The sequence below is a fragment of the Papilio machaon genome, chromosome 28 (assembly GCF_912999745.1).
Source record: "Papilio machaon chromosome 28, ilPapMach1.1, whole genome shotgun sequence".
Classification (NCBI taxonomy): Eukaryota; Metazoa; Arthropoda; class Insecta; order Lepidoptera; family Papilionidae; genus Papilio; species Papilio machaon.
In genome coordinates, this window is record NC_060013.1 from 1,583,807 (window position 1) to 1,610,253 (window position 26,447).

The window sequence follows — 26,447 nt, forward strand, 5'->3', positions numbered from 1 at the left end:
AGTGCAATACCACGACCACACAGAAGACAGGCGTGAAGTGGAAGAAATTTCGCGTTTCGCCTGATGAGTGTAGTGCCGGATACCTAATTTTAGTCCTCTTTCCCTCCCCACCCTTTTCTTATAAGGAAAGGATGGGAAGGGAAGCGGATTTGTCGGAATAGGCGATGCATAGGAATGGGAAATATTTTCATTTTGTGCGTCCCTTCCTCCGTTGATTAAAGGTAGGCAACGCTTCAGCAATTGCGTATGGGGGCGGCGGTCATTTCGCTATTACGGCGAATTCAGGTAGCCGCTCGCCCGTTTTCCACCTTATGGTATATATATAAAAAAAATGGAAACTTGACGAAATAGTACTACTAGCTACTATATTTGAGAACGTGAACTGTTTCATAACCAATATATGTATAGTTTTGTAGCTGGAAGAATATATTCATCTCATATTGTTGTTCACGCTTTGTAATAATATAGGTATTTCTTTTATTACTTATTTTCTTTATAGACAAAAAAAAACGGAAAAGATTGATCACCAACGTTCTCATAAATCTAAATGCTACCGGAAGTAATTAAACATAAAAAAAGTTATTTATTAACCTTACTTAGAAAATAAAATATATACAAAGTAAACCATTCGCATACAACTGACAGACTTGTTATGAACAATTCCGAACGGCGGTTAATCAAATTAAATAAATATAAACACGAAAGCATAAACGTTGCACTTTGAACAGTCGAATGTATTGCACGTACGTTTTCACGGAAGAGTATTTATAGAGCATAGATTATGCAGACATTTTATATTCATTCAAACTCACAAAGTGGGAAAATAATTCCCTTCAATTTGATATTATCTTTTTTTTTAATTAACAAAAAAAAAATAATCGAAATATTGGAGACTTTTTTTTGTTTCAAGATTTTTAAAAAAACCAGTTATTTTTTTAATTCATTTATATTTCTTGTCGCTTCCAAATAAACCAGAATCTTTTTTTTTATTAACAAAAAAAAAAACAAAAAAAAATCGAAATATTTGAGACATTTCTTTTGTTTCAAGTTTTTTTTTTTTTAAAACCAGTTACTTTTAAAATTCATTGATATTTCTTGTCGCCTCCAAATAAACCAGAAGCTTGTGATTCCTAAATTGGTCCACATGGACTCTATCCACGCTAGACCAAGCTGTACGATGACGGGGAAATAAAATTGTGGTTTCGACACAAAAGTTGTGAAAAAATTTAGCATCAGTTCAATTCCGGAAATTAGTAATATTTTTAAAAGGTTGAGAATCTCTGTGATAAATTGTATGGATTTAAATTTAGTAATTACTATTCTACACTACAAGTAGTCCATTTAAAAAATCACAACACCTAAATCTAGTAGCAGTAGCTGTATTGAATGTAAATAGTGACATGGTCTCATTAAAATTTCAAACGAGTAATTTCGCAAAACTTCAAAGCATTGTTGAAGATGACAATTCACGAATTTGACTATGGCTTAGAATATATATTTTTTTAATTTTAAAGTTTCACTTTGACCAAAAGTCCACATTATTCTAAATCGTATAGTACTTATTTTTGTACTTATTTGCAAGCTATCCTACAGTTTAATAAAAAAAAAAAAAACCTTATAAAACACCTTAAAACTTTCCAAAACTGTCAAACTTGTCAACTTGTCAAAAATTGTCAACATCATCATCAACAGACTTTATCTGCCCACTGTTGGGTCCCCTTTCCCAATGCCTTCCAGTACGCGGTTCTCCGCCTAAAAATTGCGTACTTAGTCTTTTTACAAACTGTCCGAGTCCACGATTGTTCGGTGACATATCTAAAAGTATGCATAATCTATTCCTACGTAGGTATGAATGTAGATCCAAAATCAGAGGTTCGAAGGGCAGACACCGGAAAAGATACAGGGGGAGACGAAATTCTTTGCATGTGTCTAACAAGGGTGACAACTACCCTCACGCATTACGTGGAAAAAAGAGTTATTCGCGTACACTCGTTATGTTCTATACAATATATCAAATACATTGTAATATAATATAATGCAAACTCGTAAATATATACAACTAGCTTTTACCCGCGACTCCGTCCGCGCGGAATAAAAAAAAAAGAAAACGGGGTAAAAATTATCCTATGTCCGTTTCCTGGTTCTAAGCTACCTGCCCACCAATTTTCAGTCAAATCGATTCAGCCGTTCTTGAGTTATAAATAGTGTAACTAACACGACTTTCTTTTATATATATAGATATATATATATAGATTAGCTGTCGCCTACAACTCCGTCCACGCGGAATGACAAAAAAAAATAATTAGTAGCCTATGTGTCAATTTTTGATCTTATGCAGGTAGCAAATTTAATTCTTCAACTAACATGAAGGCATTTCTACAGATAATTGTTTCCGTTACACGTAACTATCATAGTGAATATACTTTCATTATAATTACGTATAAGAAAGCGTCTGTGAGTCATAAACTATGCGTAAAACGAGTAATAACCGTTATTTATAACTAGATCAAAAGTTATATCAACGTAACGCATCTTTAAAATTTATTTCGGTACAACAAATAAATCTGGTAACACTGACATGTAAAATTACGTTTTAATACCGTTTATTGTTATCGTTTTTAACTAAATTTTTATGGATAACTTAATACAAATAAGGCTTAGAAGTAATAATGTTGAAAACTGTCTTTTTTAATAAGTGGGATTCTTTGACGGAAAATATGACTATTTAACCTATTATCCTAATATTATAAAAAAGGATAGATTCCTACTGGAACGATTTCAAAAATTCTTTTGCCATTAGAAAGCTACATTATCACTGAGTAACATAGGCTTTATTTATTACTAGAATTATTTTTAATTCCGCGCAAACGAAATTGCGTGCAGAAGCTAGTGTTAATAAAGACACTTATTTTAGGCCTGAGTGTTCAAAATATGTAAATTGCTGTATCAAACGACTTCGTTTTCGAATAAAAAAAAAATTAATTTCGCGCGGGACTTTACACTTTCGGGATAAAATGTAGCCTATGTATTATTCCAGGCTGTAATCTATATTTAACATCTATATAAAAAAAAGTCGTGTTAGTTACACTATTTATAACTCAAGATCGGTGGAACTGATTTAGCTGAAAATTGATGGGGAGGTAGCTTAGAACTAGGAGACGGACATACGAAACTTTTTTATCTTGTGTGCATTTTTTTTTAATTCCGCGCGGACGAAGTCGCGGGTAAAAGCTAGTTTTATATAAATCAACAGCGGTTTTGGAGTTAAAGTGATAAAATAAACGTAAACAAAAACCTATCTCAGCTGTCAAAATATTTAATACAATTAACATTTTGGCGCGAACACAATTTGACTTTGATCTATATTCGTCGATAACCATAAATTCTAATAAACACGTATTATTTTCGAATTAAAAAACCAAAAGACAAGCGCTGTCATTTGACAAGATTTGCATTGAGTTTAGCACTTATTTGTATAACAATAAGGTTCTATTTAAATGAATATTTTGAAATGCACAGACTATAAAAGAAGCATACATTCGCCGCCGCTCTGCCAAGATCGTGTTATGTTGTTTTTGGGATAGTTAATTTTAAATTGCGAATTGATTGTCTATATTCAAGAAGCGAATCGGTACAAAATGCGCGTTGACATTTCAAAGTCGGCCATCTTTGGTTAACTAGATTCAAATTTATCTTTTATGTATAATGTGTATTGTTACATATTGCTATCTCTGTTTTTTAAGAGAATATAAAGAGATGACAATCATAATCAGAAGTTTTTTGACAATAGAAACATAAATAAAACTAGAGTTAAAAAAAAAACTTGTTTTCGTAATGTATTTGAGTTGCTGATTACGAAAATCAAGTTTCTTTATAAAAATGGCATATTGATACGTAAAGATTCTGAATCCTAAATAGTCCTTGTTTTTTTATTGAATACGGATAATGTCACTGGCAATATATAGTACCTATATTCTAATGATCTTTCAAATGGAGGTTCATGATCTCTGCCTACCCCTCTAGGTTTACAGGCTAGGTGAGTTGTGTTGTGTTCTGTCTTTAGTCAACCAGTTTGAGTGATCTAACATCAATTTACCTCAGGGACTTGACTCTTTGTTTACAAGATGGCGTCCCTCGATGTTAATTGACAGATAACGGGTTCACGCGGGAATAGATTTAATTTAGGAACGTGAGGCAATTCACTTAAAAGAAATAAGTGGTACAGGTGACATTTATAATTGATTTTTATTTTTTACTAAATTAGAATTTGTAGAAATTAATTAATTTAATGTTTATTTTACTGAAGCCCGCGACTCCGTACGCGCGGAATTAAAAATAAACTAAATAAGTAGCCTATGTGTTCTTCCATACTATTTATTTTGTTTATTAACTCTTATTACTGTAAAAAAGTGTATAAAGGTATTACTAAAACTAATTTACATATCAAGGGCAGATTTATCAGACTATGTTCTAAATTGGTGCCAAATTTCATCAAGATCCGCTGAGCCGTTCCGTAGATAACTTCAAACATCCATCCATCTAAACATTGGCATTTATAATATTAATCTTATTTATATCTTATCTTACTAATATTATAAATCCGAAATATAACTTCAAACTTTCGTGGTTTTTACTAATACATATATTGCCTCAAACAGCCTAATCGTGGTAAGAATCCCGTTTCTTACGAACAGTATATAAATCCGAAAGTTTAGTTGGATGTATGGGTGGACGTTTGTTTGAAGGTATCTCCAGAACGGATCAACGGAACTTGATGAAATTTGGCATAGATATAGAACATAGTCTGGGAGAACACATAGGCTAGACAGCTAGTAAGATTTAAGATTATCTATCTTATGGTGGAATACTCAATAAGGGCAGTATTAAGAGCATCCGAAACCGACTTGCATGTATGCTACGCGATCACGCCAAATAGAATTCTGTGGTCTCTGCCTATACCACTGGGTTAGGGGGGTGGGTTTTGTTTTTTAGATACATTCGTATTACATGTGACTACCTTAATTGCATTTGAATGTTTTTAATTGAATGCCAACAATTATTTCATAATAGGATAACCTAAAGTAATAAAAAATAATAAAATTATCATAAATTTATTTATAAAAATATTATTTCACACTGGCTAAAAATGTTTTAGATAAAAAAGTAAATATGGAGGTGCTGGGATTTGAACCCAGGACTTTCAGCATGCGAAGCAGACACTCTACCGCTGAGTTACACCCCCGGTGTTTAATATTGCGAATTAAGTGACCGCATTTTAAATCAATCATACAAAAATATTTTATTTCCATGTATTTGGTTAACTTTTTTTAGATATTAATGTCCGTTTCACAAGAAATATGACGTAAAAATTTTAGATAAAGATATAAATTTCCAATTTTCAGCAAGAGATGGCGCTGAAAAATAAAAATACTCACCCATTAACACCAACCGATGTCTCCTTCGCAGTTATTCCATTATAATGTACCCGTACCTCCACTTCACCATCCACTAAATAGTCTTTCATAATAAAATTAATAGTTTCTCGGTTCAAATGCCGTCTTAAATATTTAATATCACTTAAAACTTGTTTATTAAAAGTTACATTAGCTGGCTGAATGTGCATATGCCTTATCCTCAAACCGTTCGTACTATTCGAGCTGTCAAATTTGACATCTCCGTCAATGTCACTTGTCACTACGTCATTGTCACAGCTTGAGGTGCCGAGTAGGAGAAGCAAGAGGATCGGAGATCGAAATAATTTCTTCCATGATATTTTAGACGTCTTTTTCTTCGCTTTGGGTGATTTCAACTCCATTTTTAATCTGTGGAAAGAAAGATTATGTCAATTACTTATAATAGATAAAAAAAATTAACACATTGAATGAAAATAAACTTATAGATTGAGTAATCTTATTTGGAGAGAAAAATAAACGAATTCATTTAAGGATGATTTCTGAGTTCAAAACTCTGTATAAAACATCGTCATCCTTGTCATTATCTTTGACAAAATAGAGATAAGAATATGTTTTAAACGGACATTTTGGTCTCAGAAACTGACGTTAAGAAAAGTTTACATCAGTCAAAAAGTTGAGCGTAAATTGACTTGAAACATGATAATTTTTATACAAATCGTAATTAAAAATAAGACAAAATGACATGCGAAGTCGGATTTCATCACTTGTATAAAAAATTCCATGAACTAAAACTCTACATACAATTAACCGTCGGGTTTCCGAGACCATAATATCTGTGTAAAACATATCGACATCCCTGTCATTTTTGTCTCAGAAACCTACGGAAAATATGAAACTAACTAAAGAAATTAAAATATAGAAATTAAATGATAATATAATTTTGCAAGCAATTATATCACTTATTCCTATATTGTTTAGGTGTGAATTGGCGTACATTGCACATATTGCCCTAATTCAACAAAGCGTGAATCTGTTATCTATGTAAACTAATATGATGGATGCTTCAAGGTGAATTTTAGGACCTAATTTATATATATACGTAAGAGAATTCTATATATTTTTTTCATGGAACAATCTAGAACACCTTTGCCTATTAGTTGCCTTATGAAAAAAGTTAGAAAGTTAATTTAAAAAAACAACGAAAGTACCTCACGATTTAACCTAATAATAGAACGTGAATCATTTTTAATTATTTAAATAATTATTTCGTTAAAATACTATTACTGATATCATACCAACATTATAAATGTGAATGTTTAGAAGTCTGGAAGAATACATAAGCTACATATTAAGTTTTTTTTTAAATTCCGAACGGACGGAGTCGCCGGCGATAGCTAGTAACTTTATAACATTAGGTACAAAGTTGAACCTGGATAAGCTTGAATCCAAGAGACCGCGTTTTCTCTCGCTTACAGATATCTTACCAGAGTTTGTCGCTTATGGAGGTTGTCTATCGGGACCGGACAATGACTCTCGCTTGTAGAGGTTTTTTATATCACTTGATCTTAAAATTTTTACGCAATATGTGAAAAACAACTAACCATCATAATCGTCTATTGAATTTTATCTTCTTCTGTTTTTGTTAATTAGTGAATTTATTAAACTAGCTTTTACCCGCGAATTCTTTTGCACGGGATTAAAAAAATAACTTAATAAGTAGCTTATGTTTTCCAGAATATGTTCTACATCTGTGTCAAACTTCATCAAGGTCCGTTGAGCCGTTACGGAGATATCAAACAAACATCCATCCAAACATTCACATCTAATATATATATATATATATAAAAGAAAGTCGTGTTAGTTACACTATTTATAACTCAAGATTGGTCGAACTGATTTGGCTGAAAATTGATGGGGAGGTAGCTTAGAATTAGGAGACGGACATAGGAACTTTTTTATCTCGTGTGCTTTTTTTTATTCCGCGCGGACGAAGTCGCGGGTAAAAGCTAGTTTATAATATTAGTAAGATTTAATAACAAGTTTAATATTTAATTGATTATTTTGTTTATGATGCGCAATTTCAATGCACCTTATCGTTCAATAGTTCAATGTCAAAACGTTTTATTGAAAAACATTATTCTCTCAAAACAATTTTCCTGTTGTGATAATTAAGGCATGACTAATTTGACCTCAAATATATAATTTATTAGCTTTCGCCAGCGACTTCGTCCGCGAGGGATTAATTTTTTTTTTAAATTAGCCTGTGTGTTCTTCCAAACTATGTTCTACATCTGTTCCAAATTTCTAACATATATCCATCCATCTAAGCATTTGCATATATAATGTTACATATAAATAGGTGGAGTGTTTCATAAAAGTTTGACGTCTGATTGAGACCCCGAATGCTAAGGGTATTTTACCTCAATAAAATTACCCTTTTTGTTAGTTAGTAGGGTAAAAAAATCCTATTTTAATACCAACTATATTCGAAAAAGTACCAGGAACGCATGACTCAATATGACAATAAACAACGCTTCCCAAACACACCAATGAAGCGGCGAATCGCGTGCAACTATATTAGATGAGGCATTTCTACGAACAGTACCGTTTTGGAAGCTGATGTAATCGATTGCGTACAAGAAACTCTAAGAATTAATTGCCTTGTATGACAAATTACCTAGAACAAGACAGTAATTTAAATTAGACTTATTCTACTCTGGAATGTATTAAGGTTTAAACTTTAACTTCTTTCTTTATTATATCATGAGGTGGGAAACGTGCGAGCGGCCACCTGAATACGCCGAAATAACGAAGCCCCACTTAGGTAAATGAAAGAAATGTCAAATACATAAAGTACTTCGAAATACTAAATGCTTACAATCCATATACATAAAATAACTCAAAAACTACTTGTCAGTTTCATTATAAACTTGGATCACCAGTTGAAAAGTAGTCCCCTTTTTTGGGAGGAGGGGGAAACATCAAAAGATACCCGGTCTTCTGGGGGAAAGGCAGGGTTGTATGAGATTTAACTCAGTAAAACCTCCTCGGTGGCCATCCTCAAGTGCAACTGGTAAGAGTACCGGGATCTCCAAAGGAACGCACCGGGACTTCTACTACTAGCCCCTTAAATCTAGCCTAGGTCATCGGCTTTGAACGTAATAACCCGTTAGCGCCAAAGAACTCTAGCCCTTATCACATCTTGGCTTATTTTCAGTGCCTAAGTTATACATGACAGTTACCATGAAGTTATAGCTCTTCTCAACGGGCCATTTAAATTGGTTGCACTATATAGTCCGTATTCAAACCTACATAAGGCCCTTTATCGTGACTTTTAAATTATTACTATTTAAATTACAAATATAAAATAGTTTTCACACTACACAAGAAATTGATATTAAAGGTGTGTGTACACTGCCAGAGAACAAGCGCTTTGGACCGGACTAGCTTTCGCCCGAGGTTTTGTCAACACGGAATTATAAAAAAAAACTTGGTAAATAATAAGTATATATGCGTTATTTATATTACAGACAGTAATCTAAATGTCAAATTTTATTCAGATCCCTTTAGCCGTTTTCCATCCATCCAAACTTCTATCCATCCATGAAAATTTTAGCATTTATAATAATACTGTCACCCACGTCTGTGAAGAATTAAAAAAAAATCTTAATTAGTAGCCTATCTTCTCCATTTATGCCAAATTTCTGCGAAATCCATGTAGCGGTTCTGAACATACCATCTAACAAATATCCATACATACATACAAACATTCGCATTAAAGATTAGTATTGAAGAAGTACGTTGACTTACACGTTATTGTTATTTTTTTTTAATTGTGATTTTTTTTTTGAGATATAGTGAAGTTTTTTATTAGAATTATTTTGACATTTATATGCTTGACGTTAAATAAGCATTTAGTTTATGGTCGAAACATTTCGAGATTAGATTAGAATGAAATGTAACTCGACGTCAAAACTAAATAATTACGAAATTTTACAAAATTTTTCAAGTTTACACTTCTTTATTCTCAATGATTTTTATAACAAATCGTATCCGTAAACACTTTTGTATAGAAGTGTACGTGTACTGCGTTTGTACTTGACTGTACATGTACCGTTATTCTGTGACGTCACGCCGCGTGATCGTATACTTAGAGGTGAAGTTATCGTACCACAAATCGAGCCCCCGATTCTAGGCGCCTAAAGATGCAGTCAGAATCAGAAGAAACCGGGCAAGTATTGCCCGACTGACAGGGCATAATAATAAAACTCCAACTATCATATGTACGCCTAACTGTTGGTTTCTAAGACAAAAATCCAATTTAAAACATATTGTTACATCTTTATCTATATATATATATATATATATAAAAGAAAGTTGTGTTAGTTACACTATTTATAACTCAAGAACGGCTGAATCGATTTGACTGAAAATTGTTGGGCAGGTAGCTTAGAACCAGGAAACGGACATAGGATAATTTTTACCCCGTTTTCTATTTTTTATTCCGCGCGGACGGAGTCGCGGGTAAAAGCTAGTGTGTTATAAAGAGATTTCGGTCTCAGGAACCAATTGTTAATTTTATAAACATACAAACGTACTTAAATTTTGGTCATAACGTTTTACGCTTCAGCTATTTTGTGAAAATTGTGTGATAAATTGAAGTAATCTTGAAACATAAATTAACGTTAATTTAAAAAAATATAAATATCCAACTGAATTCGCTCTTAATAGATGAAATAGCGCCATCTATGTAAACACTGGGAAAAAAATTTAGCAACCAAAAAAAAGTTATGGCGAGTGAGATTTGAACTCGTTCTTTTTATAATTTTTTTGCAATATTTCTCTCATGTCCATTATGTACCCTACTAGCTATCGCCCGCGACTCCGTTCACGCCGAATAAAATAAACCTAAATAGTAGCCTATGTGTCCTTCCAGACTATGTAAAATTACATCAAGATCCGTTGAGCCGTTCCAGAGATACCTTCAAACAAACATTCATCCATCTAAACATTCACATTTATAATATTAGTATTATTAAAGAAACTTTTAAGTGGTTAAACCGTGGGCCTAGCACGTATAATGTGACAATCTCCTATGAGGAACTCCCTATGAGGCGTAAAGTTCACAAAAATCTCGTACAATTTCGACTTAATTAACGATTACAATACGAAGACGATTGTGACAAATATTCCTGCTAGACCCACAGTCGGGTAATAAGGATACAATAGGATACAGGAACATAGACTGGAAGAATACATAGGTTACTGATTAAGCTTTTTTTTTAAATTCCGAGCTGAGAAGTCGCAGGCGACAGTTAGTATAAGAACCACAAGTACTACGCCAAAAACTGGGTCAATAGAAATACGTATAATTTATCTATTTGTTTCAAAACTTCATTATTGTATATGTTCATTCTTATTCAAGTTTCCCAATCTATATAAAATAGGTTAAGGTTAATTTATTTTCATTCAACACGTGGAAACTAAATCAAGCTCTTTACTCTGCTAATTATGGGTGATTTTATCATAATTTAAACACCAGTAGATTTAAGATTTTTTGGTACATTTATATAGTGTGACAAACTTTATCTGGTCTGGTGAGAGGCGCTGCTATCGCGGTTAAGGCTTTTTCGTACCAGACTAGTGTTTAATCGAATTGCGAGTAATTTGGTAATCATAGATGGGCCAATTTAATAGATCGCATTTGACACCTGATCCGTTTAAAAAAAATTATGCCCAATGACGTAACCTACGTTATTGGGCATAATTTTTTTTTAAATTTCGATTACATATTTATAGTGCTCGTGTCAATCGAACTTCGTTACAATGTTACCTCAGTGAACTCTTTCTTTTTGAACATTAAGGATGTTTAAAAATGGAACGAAAAATATGAATATTTCATAACAACTGAATTCGATTCACATATGTTTGAATTCCGAATCGATTCTATAACTTTAATCGATGTTTTTAAGTTACTCATGCCCACTGGGTCAAATAACTTTCACGGTCTATATTACAAATTATTTAAACAATTTTATGGCACAGCTAAATATAAAACCATCGATAAATCTCTTCATTTATTATCTATACAAATCACTGACAGCTTTTACGGAACGAAATTGGCGCCAATTATTTTAATTTCAATGTCAAGTGAATACTTGACATATCCGACCGGCATCTGACATTTCGCGCCATTGACAGCGTGATGCAACAATACAGATAATTAATATTATGTTTTTAATTGCATGCGGTAGTGAAAAAGGTTTTTACAAAAGAGGAAATGCGTAAGGAAGTGTATTAAGATATGACAACTGGTACAGATGTATGGAAATGTATGGTAGAGTCAATTTAATAATAGTGAGGTGACATGCTTAAAAACATCGATTAAAGTAAATGAATCGATACGGACTCAAAACATATGCAAATTGAATTCATTTACAAAAAAACATATATTTATTTATTTAGTACGATATTTTGTAACATCGATAATATTTAAAAAGAAAAAGTTGTTCACTTACGTAACATACAATAAATATGTATTCGAAATTTGAAAAAAAGTTAAGAGATTGTGTAGTTTTAACTTTAAAAAAATATGTCCGCCGTTACAAGGTTACGTTGTTTAATTTTGATGTAATGTCAACTGTGATCTATTAAATCGGCCCTATAACATATTTTAAACTTGTCATAACATAATAACCGTGTTGAATACATCTAATGACGGTTCTAATATTTCAACTTAAGTGGGAAGGGAATTTAATTCTATGATTACACACTGCAGGCAACTTTTCAACAAGACCTATTTAAGGATTACGTTATATAAACATTTTAATTCTCGGAGTACTGCGTTGAAATATTTATTCTTACTTTTTAATTTTGCGGAAGTTTTTAAAAATAGGCTTTACCTGCATGTTTGAAAACTTTCGTTAGAATTTATTAAAATAAATATCGTTACTTTTATTAAACTAGTAATACATAATAAAGTAATTATAAAATAACACTAACTAAAGTTTTAAATTACAATAAAAACAAAAATATTGCATCACAAAAAATTACATAACCTATAACTCCCGCTAATGGTTGACGTTTGTTTTTTTTATAAGTGGCCAGTAATAGCATTCCCACAGATTATTTATATAGTAATTAGTAAGACCATAGACTAACAAATGATTTATTTGTTTTCACAATGAAATTAAGGAGAGTTTTCTCCGAATACATTACAGACGGACAAAGTTATCTGACTCAGTGCTTATTAACTGCCAATGTCATAGAAAAAAAATATCCTTGTTGTCAAAGCGATAACAACGCCTCTCTTACCGACTTAGATATACCTTTAGAACTAACTTATATAATAGTTATCTTAACAAGGTGGACATAAGTCCATCATGTCACTGTCAAAAAAGAGTCACAAGGTTTTTTCGTACTATATCTGTCATATCATTTTTGGTTGCTATAGCAACGCCTCTCTTACTGGCTAACCTTTATATTGTTAAATATTGTCAAGTTATCCTGTAACATGTAACGTGGAAAACCCAAAGGGATAAATAAATCATAAAGCTAATTAAGGATGATAACAATAAAATATTTGCTTGAAACCATAATTTGAAGGTTAAATTAACAAAATAACACATGACAAGTTATGTTTTTAAACTGGCTGTCACAAGCGACTTTATTAGCGCAGAATTAAAAAAAAAGTAGTCTATAACATGCCCGCGTGCATCAGTCTCTTCAAAATCGGTCCAGTCGTTTCGGAGATTACCACGAAAAATGCGGCTTTGCATACAAAATTAATTTAAAAAAAAGATTTTTCGTTATCAGTTACACAAATCATCTTGTGTATGAAATAAGTGTTGTACATATTACCTACAGACACTCGAATTTGATTAATATCATCATCAGCTCACTATACGTCCCCACTGAGGGGCTCGGAGCCTACCCCAAGTTAGGGGTGACTAGGCCATAGTCAACCACGCTGGCTAAATGCGGGTTGGTTGACTTCACACATATCTTTGAATTTCTTTTCAGATATGTGCAGGTTGCATCACGATGTTTTCCTTTACTGTAAGAACGTCGGATAAATGTATATATGTAAATCGAAAAACACATTGTTACATGGCGGGATTCGAACCCAGGACCTGCAGATTGCAACTCAAGTGCTTAACCCCTGAGCCACCGACTCTCTTTTTACGTTACATTTGTTAAATAGCTGTCGCCCGCGACTCTGTCGGGATTTTAAAAAAAACATAATAAGTAGCCTATGTGTTCTTCCAGACATTGAGATGTTCTGGAGATACCTTCAAACAAACATCCATCTTAACATTCGCATTTATAATATTAGTAAGATTATTTCTTTAGTTACTTATTCCGTTCATATAATGCGGAAAACTAACTAAAATCCTCAATTAAATTTTACTGTAATGTTTTTTTACGTTTTCTATGACATGAAATGAAATCTTTATAAATTATTATTTTGTAGTTATAATTTTGTTTAGTTATGTAATAAAAAAAACATGTTTCTTTAGTCAAGTTCTGTATAAATACAATAAAGGTTGTACAATTGTAAGAATAATATATATATAATATATATATACATGTACATAGTTCAATAGTCGAGTTTTTCGAAAACTAGCTGTCGCCAGACTCCATTTGTGCGTGATTAAAAAAAAACTTATTAAGTAGCTTATTTGTTCTTCCATTCCATGTTCTACATCTATGCCGAAAAAAGGTAAAATTGTTTAGATAAGTTTGTTGTAATTTCTCATTTCGATTGAATTCGACTATACTTTTGCATTTCTAAAATTTTTACTAACCCAAAAATAAATTTTAATAATCTTAACTTTTTACTTATTTAATGATAAAATAAATTTCAAATGTTATGAAAGGTATAATTAATAAATTAAAATATTATAAAACACAATACCTTACCTCTCCAGAGTCCAAATTAAATTGAATTTGGTGCAAAATTTCTGGGCATATTATAATTCTTAAATCACTCAAAAATCTATAAATTATAGTCGCAAAACGAAAAACTTCACAAAAAAAAACTTCACATTCAATCAATTGAAAATTTTTTCACTTTTAATAATTAAAAAAAAACATAATTAATCTTAAAAAACTGTTCAAACTTGTTCGTAAGTTTTTGGCGGGAGCGTAAAGTGAGGCAACTCAAAAACACAACCGTCCGAGATGGGCTTTTGCCCGATACTGAAGTTGTACTTGCATTGAAATGACCGGTGAGTTACTGCCAATAATTATTTGCGCTTAAAACAAACCTTATTTCTTAAGAAATAAAGATCATTTTTGCTTTACAAATACGTATTAAACATTGTCAATGGTATATGTAACGACAAATTTAAATATACACCTACTTAATACTTATTTCGTTGTAGTAAGGTTTAATTTCGCTTGTGTTTTGTTAAATTTAAATTAGTTTACAAAGATCAGACCACGCGTTGCATAGGTTAATAATTCCAGCACAGATATCCCGCACCAGGTATTTTGGTGTTAAAAAAAATTATTTCTCACAAAAGTTGTGATGCAATCTTTAAAATATTTTCGATTATATTTACTGTAGAAATCCATTGGTTAAAAAGATATCGGTTATAGCGACTGAAGTCGTATTTAAATCTTACTTTTTACTAATCTTTCTATATCTTACTAATATTATAAATGCGAATGTTTAGATGGATGGATGTTTGTTTGAAGATATCTCCGGAAAGTCTGAACGGATCTTGATGAAATTTGGCACTGATGTCTACATCACGTTGTAACGTTGTCTGGAAGAACACATAGGTTACTTATTAGGTTTTTTAATTCTGCGCAGACGGAGTCGCGGGCGACAGCTAGTCTTTGAAAGACAGACACGCAGATATATAATATTTTAGAATACTTATGCTGCTACTCCTTTATCAAATCCACATCCCCTACCCATCCTTTCCTTATAAGTAAAGGATGGAAGGGAAAGAGGACTACATTTAGGCCTCTGGCACACATCGGTATATGACTCGCGTGTTAAAGTTTATTTAAAAAAAAACTTAAATCATTAAACAAATTTGAAGTTTGCGCCCGCAGATTGATTTTTTTTTTAGGTTTCTTTTGTCAAATAAAATATTTATCCCTTTCATTCTCTTTCAGAAAGATGAAATAGCAATTAATAATAATTTAATAATTAATAATAATTAATAGAAATTTGGATGTCAAAGTATACGAACGTTTTGTGCACATAATCTGCTTTCTCATCTTACATTAAGAGAAAAAGATAATACGAGAAAGTATAAAAGATTTAAAAGAAAATAAAATAAGAAAGATAAAAAGAAAATATTTATATCTAGTTCCAATTCAAAACTATTAATCATAGATTTTAAATCCGCGCGTAATAATAAAAAAAACTTAATTTTAGTACTGTGATTTTTTGCATAAAACGGAACACAGAAAATATTTAAAAAAAGAACGGTACTTATCTAGTAATTTTGTCAGTCACAAACGATAATATCAAACAGTTCCAAACAGTTCCGTCTTTAATCATAAGTTTTATAAAGTTCTCAAAAACTAAATATGAAAATAATATTTGGATTTCATTTAAAATCGGTGAATAAATCAATTTAAAATAATGTTTAGGTAACTATAAGATAGTTAATAATTTTATATTTTGTGAAATAAATAAAATCAATTGTGCACTTTTCGTTTATACGGCAAAGAAAGATGGCGTTGGATTAAGGTTAATGAAAATTTTCTTAGAATTAAGATTGCATAATACCAAGGTAGAGGTAGACCATAAAATAAATATTTTGTTAAAGGGAATATATGTAAGATGGGAGTCTTTTTAGATTATATGACGGCTGATAATTTTCCAAGAATCTATTTTTTCATTTTTTTAATGAAATAAAACATTTTAATGAATTCTATTTTTAAATGAGGAGACTTCTTGTGAGGAAATTTGATTTTTATAATAATGTGTTTGCTTAGAAAACATTATGAAATTTCGTGATGTAGTTATTGAGTTTTTTCATTACTAGTTAATTTGGTTTAGGAAAGTTTTAATTCATAATTTATTTTTAAAGATTAACGTAATATCTTAATTATACTATTACTATATTACTATATATTTTCCGCTTTCTCTATTTGTTATTAAGATCCATAGATAATCTGTGATAACTTTTTAATTATTATAAATATTTCATTCCTACCGATAACATCGATTTCTGATAAAACTATAGTGTAACGAACTTATATGACCCGGTGGGTATGGGTAACATGAAATTGCAATATAGTCAATGTTTTAACAGTGGTAGACGCCAGCAACAACATCTGTTAAAGGAATTGTCTTGACCGTTGAAATACCACGACCATACAGAAGACTGGCGTGAAGTGGAAGTAATTCCGCGTTTCGACTGATGAGTATTGTGCCGGGGGCTTAATTTTAGTTATCTTTCCCTTCCCATCCTTTTCTTATAATGAGAGGATGGGAAGGGGAAGTGGATTTAACCGAGGAGAGAATACATAGGAAGGAGAAACATTCTATTTATGTGCCTCCGTCCTCGTCCTCCGTCGATTAAAGGCAACGCATCTGAAATTGCGGATGTCTATGGGCAGCGGTCGCTTCGCTATTTTGGTGAATTAAGGTGACCGCTCGCTTGTTTGCCATCCTATGATATATTAAAAAAAAAACAGAAGAAACGGTTGAAAATGGTACAAAAGAAAAACATGACATAACTACTACTTTCTTCTATCTAGGGTTTACATGTTTTCTGTCAGAACCAACCGAGATAGCATCTCTCACTGGGCCAGTTAAATTGGTCACACTATAATATGTGTCAATTAATTTTAGTGCTGTGCTCTCACGAAAACACTGTATCGATTGTATTTCCGCTAGTGATGTTATAGGTTATCGATGAAGCAATTTATTTCGATAGATAATTTTATATCCAACATATGAGAATGTATTTGTTTTAACGGCTCATTATTAAGTTCTACTTTGGAATACATTAATGCTGTTTTCGCGATAACAATTTGAAGTTTCTTCTTAACCAGGGCACTTTAATTACAGCCAGTAAATGCTAACCACATAGACATAAAGATCTAGAGATGTAATGGTTCATACAAGTTTGACTAATTGAGTCTTTTAAAGTCTTTCTTGAGTCTATTTTGTATTGTGAATGACAATAGTTTACTTTTTAGTACGTTTATAATATAACTAGTGAGATTATAAACTGGTCAATACGCGTATCTAGAGTGGTTTACTACTATTGAAATATTACTGGCACTCAAACCTATGAAACTGTATATTTTTGTTTTTAAAAATAGATTAAAAAGAAAAAAGCGTTACTGGCCACAGATAATAAATATTCTTCGCGCGCTTTCAGCAATGTTGTTATAACCGTTTTCTAAGAATGCAGTTTGAAGATTTGAATTTAGAATTTTATGAATAACTACGTTAAGAGGGTAAGTAAACATTACAATTTCAAACGAACTAGACCAATTGCAATATTTTACTAGATCTATTACAATATTTTTTATCTATACACTTATACATATAAATAAAACTTTGTCTGTCTGACCGCAATGCCGCATTTGTTCAGAATAATGTACAGAACGGCTGGATTGATTTGGACGGGACTTTAACGGGAAGCAAGCTTATTCACACGGGCTATTTTATTTAAATTCCCCGCTGACAAGGTCACGGGCGATCTCTAGTATTGTCTAAAATACTAACTGCGTCCGCGCCGAACTAAAAAAAAGTATTAAATAGTTCCTACATAGTACACTACTAGTCTAGACCTTTCATCCAGATCCATGCAGCCGTTGTAGAGTCACTTTCTAACAAATATCCATTCGTACAAATATACACATTTATAATATTACGATTAGCAGATTATGTGCAATTTATATCTTCTATATATATAAAAGAAAGTCGTGTTAGTTACACTATGTATAACTCAAGAACGGCTGAATCGTTTTGACTGAAAATTGGTGGGCAGGTAGTTTAGAACCAGGAAAAGGACATAGGATAATTTTTACCCCGTTTTCTATTTTTTATTCCGCGCGAACGGAGTCGCGGGTAAAAGCTAGTTTAAAATAATTTCTGGTAACTCTTCTTGTGTAAATTTCTGCTAGAATAGCCTAGGTTAAGGGTAAAGGTAGCTTTCATATGGGGGAGTAACTTTGGCTATTTGTTTTTAATTGAACCAGTAGTCATACTGGCCATAAATCGGTTGTGAATTAAATTAAGAAAAAAAATAATAACAATAAAAAGTAAATTTGTATCTGTCAGTTATAAAAGAGGTTGTTCATGCGATGAGATACAATATCGGCATTCGGTGCAGTCAATGGTGTCGCACTCGACTGCGTCCATGTTTTTTTTTTTGCTTTCAATTCGATCGGCGTCTTTTAACTTGGTGTTCAACTACGATATTATTAGGGTTCCGTCTTTTAACATCAACGATATCCGTTGCACGAATGAGAGCTCGACCGCTGAAATACAATCACATAGAAGACTAGCGTGAATTGGAAGCAATTCCGCATTTCGACTGTTAAAATTATTAAAATATTTAAAGTACGGAACCTTTTTTTGGACGGAACATTTGTATTGAGACATAATGTCGTCTCTCTCTTTTCAAAGACAATGTAAGGGATGACATTATATTTGATACAAGTGCTTCATCAATCGATACCCGCAGTGAGCGATAAGTTTTTTTTTGACGTCCAGTTCAAAAGCGGTGTAATGTTATAGAATTGACACCTTTTTCTCACGATGAGTGCTTTGTACAGGGTGGCGAAATGACTGGGTCAAATTATTAACTTGTTATACAGGATGTGTATTATAATAATAAATTAATTAATATTATATATATTATTCATACTAGCTGTCGCCCGTGACTTCATCAGCGCAGAGTTTTAAAAAGTAGGCTATAATATGCCCGCGTGCATCAGCTTCTTTCCCGTCAATGTCCGAACAAAATCGGTCCAGTCGTTCCGGAGATTCAGGATTGCTCCAGCAGGTTGATGATGATGACTAGCTGTCGTCCACCGATTCAGCGCAGAATTAAAAAGAACTTAATAAGGGATCTATGTGTTCTTACAGACAATGTTCTACATCTAAGCTTTAATTTTATCAAGATCCGATAAAGCCGTTCCGGAGATACCTTCAAATAAACATCCATCCATCCAAACATTCGCATTTATAATATTATTTTATTATTAGACTAGCTTTTACCCGCGACTCCGTCAAGTTTATTTTCAGATTTAGAATAGCATATTTATTATTTGTAAATTGTCAAATCGACAATTTTAACGGACCCTTAGCAATATTCCGCCCTCTGGCGGTGAGAGTTGCAAACGATCTAGACAGAGCATAGTTTACCATACTGTCTCTTATTGTAGGGTGACCACAAAACTTGTCTTGAGGACATTCTTCAATTCTAAGAAAAAAAAAACAGATGATTAGTTTTTTAATTTGAATGTCAATCAGGACAGTTACTGGAGGCCTAATGTTAGTTCTCTATCTAAAGGATGGGAAAGGGAAGTTGATTTGACAGAGAAGAGGACGCAAAGGTAGGAGAAATATCCTCTTTCTGTGCGTCCTCCGTCCTCATCCTCCGTCGAAAAAAGGTAGGCAACGTTGTTTAAAATATTTTTTGTGGACGGAAATTGCGAAATCGAATGACAGCTTACTCGTTTAGTCACTTACCGCATAAATAAAAATGTGGTATCAATCCTTTCAAATATTTTAGTGGCTTAAGGTCATCAGCGCGCTGCACAGTACCTCTTCCCGCATCATACACGAAAAATACAGCTTTATATCGATTTTTTATTTCAAATAGTTGGCAACCCTAACTTAGTACAGTTAGGTGTAAGTTACATCTGCAAGCCGCATCTAAATAGTGACTAGAGCTGCCATTTTGACTTTTAAGAGAAAGGACCTGTTAAACGTGCATTCTGGCCAATTAAAATAAACAATAAGCTCTATATTTTCGTGTTTGCTCATTTTGTATTTGACAGCATAATATAATAGACCAAAATGATTCCATCACTTCAGTAAAAGTGGCAGAATTTATTCAGCACATCCGGCGTTTTGCGTAGTCCATTTCTCTATAATCAGAGGTTGGTAACAACAGTGATTTACCAGCGAGAATCGATAACAATACCTTCAGGTACGTATCTCATTCGTAATGTCTATAATTTGAACGTAATGCCTTTGCGGCGCTTTTGTGCATTGTAAGGCCCCATTTCCACTATATGCCATATAACCACTTTCATTTATATCCAAAAGCCGCGCTAGTGGAAATGGTACAGACCGTTTAAATATTTTAAACGGCTCAAGGTCACTGCGCACTGCGCAATACCCTAACTTATTTAACCCCCGCTCCCCTGTACGCTACACCTATTATTCAAGTTATTGTTTTTATTTATATATCACTATGTATTATTGTTGACATATAACACAAAAAAAAATCGTATTTTACAACATCCTGTATATTAACAAAGGGCCCGCCCAGGTAGCTCTATAATTTGGTCGCACTGTTTGCCTCCTACATACTGACCTAAATAAATACCTCAAATTCATAACCACACATTTCAAATACTATTTTATATTTACCTAACAATAAAATACTAGCCACCTGGAACAGTTTCGCTTATAAAGGATAAACGAGTAAATAAAAAAAAACGCCGAAATAAAGAACTAACGGGCGGAGTCTGAAACACTTCCTAACGACACTGACTAAACATTTTGGCTGGAAAATATGTCTATAGGTAGGTATGTGCGTTTGTGTATTTAAATTCACTGTGTCCACCTGTAGCTTTTTTTGGTATCAGAAACCAAAGGTGAATTGATTTTTTCGTTTGAGTTTTTATTCAACTTCTATATATGGGTAGGCTAAGAACCGTAATACTCTGTGCCGATTTGATTTTGACAGTGACAGTTGCTGTTGGTAGATAAAAGATAAAATTAACTGGAACGAAACAGAAATATCATTTTCAACCTATTCCTTTATAGAGATCAGTGAGGGGTAGAGTCAGTCGTTTTTTTATTAAAATAAATAAAGATTTTTGTCAATGGTCTTTGTCCTTAATCGAGACATTGACGAACGTAATCGAGACTGAGAAAATCATTCCAATTGGTGTTGATTGTCCAGACAGATAATAAATGAGTAGTTTTATTAAAATTGATGATCATATAGCGATCGTATGTAACTCAATTTTTATAGCAGAACTAGCTGTCTGCGACTTTGTCTGCGGAATTAAATACCTATATCAAATAATCGATTTATATAACTTTCATCCGGAATCTTTCAGTCGTTGTGGAGTTACAAAACTATAGCATTTTCAATATTACTAACAAACAAACGGGCAACTGATAAAACTTAAAATAACTAAGTTGTCCATAGACATAGTTTGGATGAATAAATTATATTGTTAGGAATATTTGTTATCACGTAAATCTAGAACATAATACAATCAAATTCAGTTTATTTCGACGAGGATGAAGTCGAGAGCGACAACTAGTCAATACTAACCTAAACTAATTATAAAAAGGAATGATTTGTATTTTTGTATGTAACAAATAAACTCAAAAACTACTTGACTGATTGCAAAAATTCTTTTGCTATTACAAAGCTACATTATCACTGAGTAACATAGGCTATATATAATAGATTTTATTTAATGGTCAATGATGTAAGAAAGAGAGTCGGTGGCTCAGTGGGTTAAGCACTTGACTTGCAATCTGCAAGTCCTGGACTCGAAACCCGCCATGTATCAGTGTGTTTTTCGATTTTAGATTTACATATGTACATTTATTCAACGTTCTTACGGTGAAGGAAAACATCGTGATGCTGCACATATCTGAGAAAAAATTCAATTATATGTGTGAAGTCAACCCGCACTAGGCTATGGTTGACTATGACCTAGTCACACCTAACTTTTTGGTAGGCTCCGAACACCTCGGTGGGGACGTATAGTGAGCTGATGATGATGTAAGAAAAAGTCAACTTCCTACGCTTTCATCACTAAAAGGTTTTAATGGAATTGGCTGATTTGGCGAATAGGCAATTATTACTTAGTATGTTATCATATCTTATACAAAGAATTATGTTAACATACAATGGTTCATACATTCGTATAAAAAAAATATTAAAGCCACTGAATAAACACTGTTTTATACAATGTATCTTTGTCCTTACATTATCTACAACGGATAACATTATATTGTATGTTATAAACTTACTTATTTATTCGCCATATTGCAGATGTCAATAAAAAAATATAAAAAATCTTTGATATCTGATAACAGAAATTAACGATTAAAAAAGTTATGTCGTAAAATAGAATTCGGTTTGAAAATTGTTCCTTTTATCGTAACAAAAATATACGAATAAAACGATTAACAATTAAAGAGAAATATATAAAAAAGGTTACACTTCAAAACGAAAAGCTGTCTTGACTGGCCGGTGTAAAATATCATTGAAAAAAAAAGTTATTTTTAACAATCTGTCATTCGTCAGTGACGTTACGCGCCAAAAATAAAGAAATAACACGTAAACATGTGACCTATATAATGTTCAAGGAATCTATATATATAAAAGAAAGTCGTGTTAGTTACACTATTTTATAACTCAAGAACGGCTGAATCGATTTGACTGAAAATTGGTGGGCAGGTAGCTTAGAACCAGGAAACGGACATAGAATAATTTTTACCCCGTTTTCTATTTTTTATTCCGCGCGGACGGAGTCGCGGGTAAAAGCTAGTCTATATATAAAAGAAAGTCGTGTTAGTTACACTATTTATAACTCAAGAACGGCTGAATCGATTTGACTGAAAATTGGTGGGTAGGTAGCTTAGAACCAGGAAAAGGACATAGGATAATTTTTACCCCGTTTTCTATTTTTTATTCCGCGCGGACGGAGTCGCGGGTAAAAGCTAGTTAGTAATAAATGAATTTACTCTACCCGTAGAGTTCCATTGGCCACTTGTATATTGTTATCCCTTATATTTTCTTTAACAAAACAGAGACAACTATATGAATTACAAGAGTTACTCCAATCGAATTTGTTTCACAAAACTTTTAATTCCACGCTGACGAAGTATCGAACAATATCTAGTTGTAAAATGTTAAATTGCTTTTACAATGATCACCGGGAAAAACATGGACAAGACATTATACAGTGATAGATCCCGCAATAACAGTTTTTGTTGGGTGCACGAATGGACCAGGTCGACCGGTGAAATACCACGACCACACAGAAGACAGGCGTCAAGTGGAAGCAATTCCGCGTACAAACTGATGAGTGTGGTGCCGGAGGCCTAATTTTAGTCCACATTTCCTTCTCATCCTTTTCTTATAAAAAATGATGGGAAGGGAAAGTGTATTTGACGGAGGAGGGGACGCATAGGAAGAGGATATATTCTCTGTAGATTAAAGGTAGGGAACGCAGTTGCGTATGTCTATAGGCGGCTCTAGCGGTCCCTTCACTATTTAGGCTTATTCAAGTGACTGCTGGCTCGTTTGCCACCTTATGATATTTAAAAAAATCCCTTAATTCTCTTTAAAAACGTTTAAGAATTTGATACTTCGAGTTATTCGAAAGGCGAGAACCAATGCAAAATACGTGGCACTGATTACCAATGAATAGTACAATCAGCAACTCAAGTGTTAGCGGTTCAAAAATTTTTTTATTCATTTCATACGATTAAAAAAACAATTGACTTTTAAAAAGAAAACAATCACATTATTACTATAGAAACTAATATTGTATGCTTGCGTTGAATCGTGGACGTGAATCTTCTCACGTCAACTGCATAGATTTGCTCCGCCATCTTTGAAATGGTAGCGACTTTTCTCACAACGATGTTGACAACATCGGCGACGCGCGCTGTGTACGAACCTCCGACAATGTATTGCATACCGACTATAATCAGCGGGTTCCGAAGACGTTATCTTGTGTACGAAGGGCCTGTGCTTCTTTTTCATTTGTACATTTCAAAACAAGGTACAAAACATAACCAATAAATCAACATATAATTGCAAATTTTTAATATGGAACATTTACATTGTCTTTTTCTATAATCTTAACAACAAGCTCACAAATTAGACTTCAAAAGATAAATCAAAGGTATAGTGAATACCATAAAGAATAACATGCTATTAAATTAATTTATTGCCTTCTTAAGTTATCTTTGACTATAGAAAAAAGGACTAGGCAAAGAATCACTTGTACAAGTAAATTCTGCCACTTTGCGGTATTTTCATGTCATGCTGACATGTAAAATTGAAACGTCTTTATGAACGCATACAGACTCCACTCGGCTTAGACAAAATAAGCATACAAGCAAGCAAATTTAGGACTTATTGGTCATTTTTATTTGACAGAATTTTGTGCTTGACAAATCTTGCCTCTTAAAAGTCACAGCCAGTTATAAAATATCTGATTGAATCACTGCGCCGAACCGTGGGGTTGCGAAGACGGAAACATTAATTTTTACTTTTAACAACATTGTATTCGACTGTACGGAATTGCGCTTGCGCATATTCATTGCCTCGCGAAATATCGGACCATATGACGTCACCGCTAGTGATGCTTACAGTCGGATTTTTGGAAATATCGATAATTTTGTTACATCACACTAAAGAACGATTTAACTTAAAATATACAATTTAATTCTTGAATGTTGATTAGTAACTCACATTAAAAATAAAGAAAAAACATTTATTGTCATTCACATCATACATTAAAAAAAGCATAAAGTACAATGGTGGCGCAAATTTAATATGGCAAACGATGCTCAGCGAGAGCTCCGATTTTCAGCTGGAATTTTTAAAAACAAACAGACAAAGAACGATTCACAATACCCCAAGACTAGTATTTAAAAATTGCTTAAAAGTAAATTTCAGATTATTTAGAGTTAGCTTTAAAGTTATTACATTTAACTTTGAAATAATTAAATATTAACTTAATTTTATAAGCAATAAATAGGACATGGTCGAGTGTCCACTACGAATCTCCACGTATGTAAGTGTCACGCCATTTAAAATTCAATATTAGAACAAACGTATCCATTCGACACTTCATTTATCGATATCGATATCTTGATACATTCGCATCACTAAACATTACCGATTTTTTGCATAATAAAATTTCGTATTTACCGCACCTTGGCATTGTCGACGCAAGTGGACATTCAACGAAATTTATTCGTATAGTACGAAATTACATATTGTTAGTAGTAACTATGACCTTATCGTGTCTCAACTAACATTTTTAAACATCCAATACTTTTATTTATTAAATAAACATTGATTGGCGTTTTTGAACATTTGTTTTTGACGACATTGGTGAACGTTTTAAAAAGGCATGGCGATGCATATTTTGCGACTTGGTGCGCCTCATTTTTTCTGACGTGCGCCTCAGTTATCCAGGCTAAGGTCCGTAGGGTCCAGTCTTATATTACTTTGCCTAACAAGATTAGACAAAATTAGATGATATTACATTTTATACTCGCTACTGATTGGATATTTGAGGCGCCGCCATTCGCTAAAAGTGAGGCGCCGCAAGTCGAAAAAAATGCATCGCGATATCTTACTTATAATATTACTTTTACATCAATTTTAATAACCGAGTAAACACCTAAAAGACCATGAGTTCGAGAACACTTGAAAATAACCAAAGTTTCTTTAAAGAGAAATCTTTAAGACACTTATGTGTCGGGAGGGCCAGTAAATATCCGATAGGTGTGACTCTCGAGTATTTAAGTGGCAGACGATATGTCATACAGTACTGCAAGCGATAGTTTAACTATGGTCCAAGTCATAAAAGACGGTCTTAAAACAGAACTTCTTTTGTTCTCCCTTTTTATTCTATTTGATAAGACAGAGACCAACATATATCAATACAAATATTACGGCAGCCAACACTCACATTAAGAAATAGAATTTTTAAAAGTGCTAGTGCCCGCAATAATCCTTTGCACGGACGCCCGGTACGCCACAACCACACAGAAGACAGGCTTGAAGTAGAAGCAATTCCGCGTTTTGTCCGATA

The 26,447-nt window shown here is 32.9% G+C and overlaps 1 protein-coding gene and 1 non-coding gene across 3 annotated transcripts in view; both read right to left on the reverse strand.

Moving 5' to 3' along the window:
- The window catches only part of LOC106709712, a 47,536-nt gene extending 33,158 nt beyond the window's left edge, over positions 1-14,378 (reverse strand). For both annotated transcript variants that reach the window (XM_045685009.1, XM_045685008.1), the window contains exons 1-2: positions 14,337-14,378; positions 5,436-5,822 (exon numbers count right to left, since the gene is read on the reverse strand). In XM_045685009.1, the coding sequence (XP_045540965.1) occupies positions 5,436-5,815 (380 nt within the window). In that variant the 5' untranslated portion in view covers positions 5,816-5,822; positions 14,337-14,378. The remainder of the gene's footprint in view (positions 1-5,435; positions 5,823-14,336) is intronic.
- On the reverse strand, positions 5,171-5,242 carry Trnaa-cgc. Its single transcript has one exon. It is a non-coding gene; the product is annotated as a tRNA-Ala (tRNA).
- Positions 14,379-26,447: the final 12,069 nt, after the last annotated feature.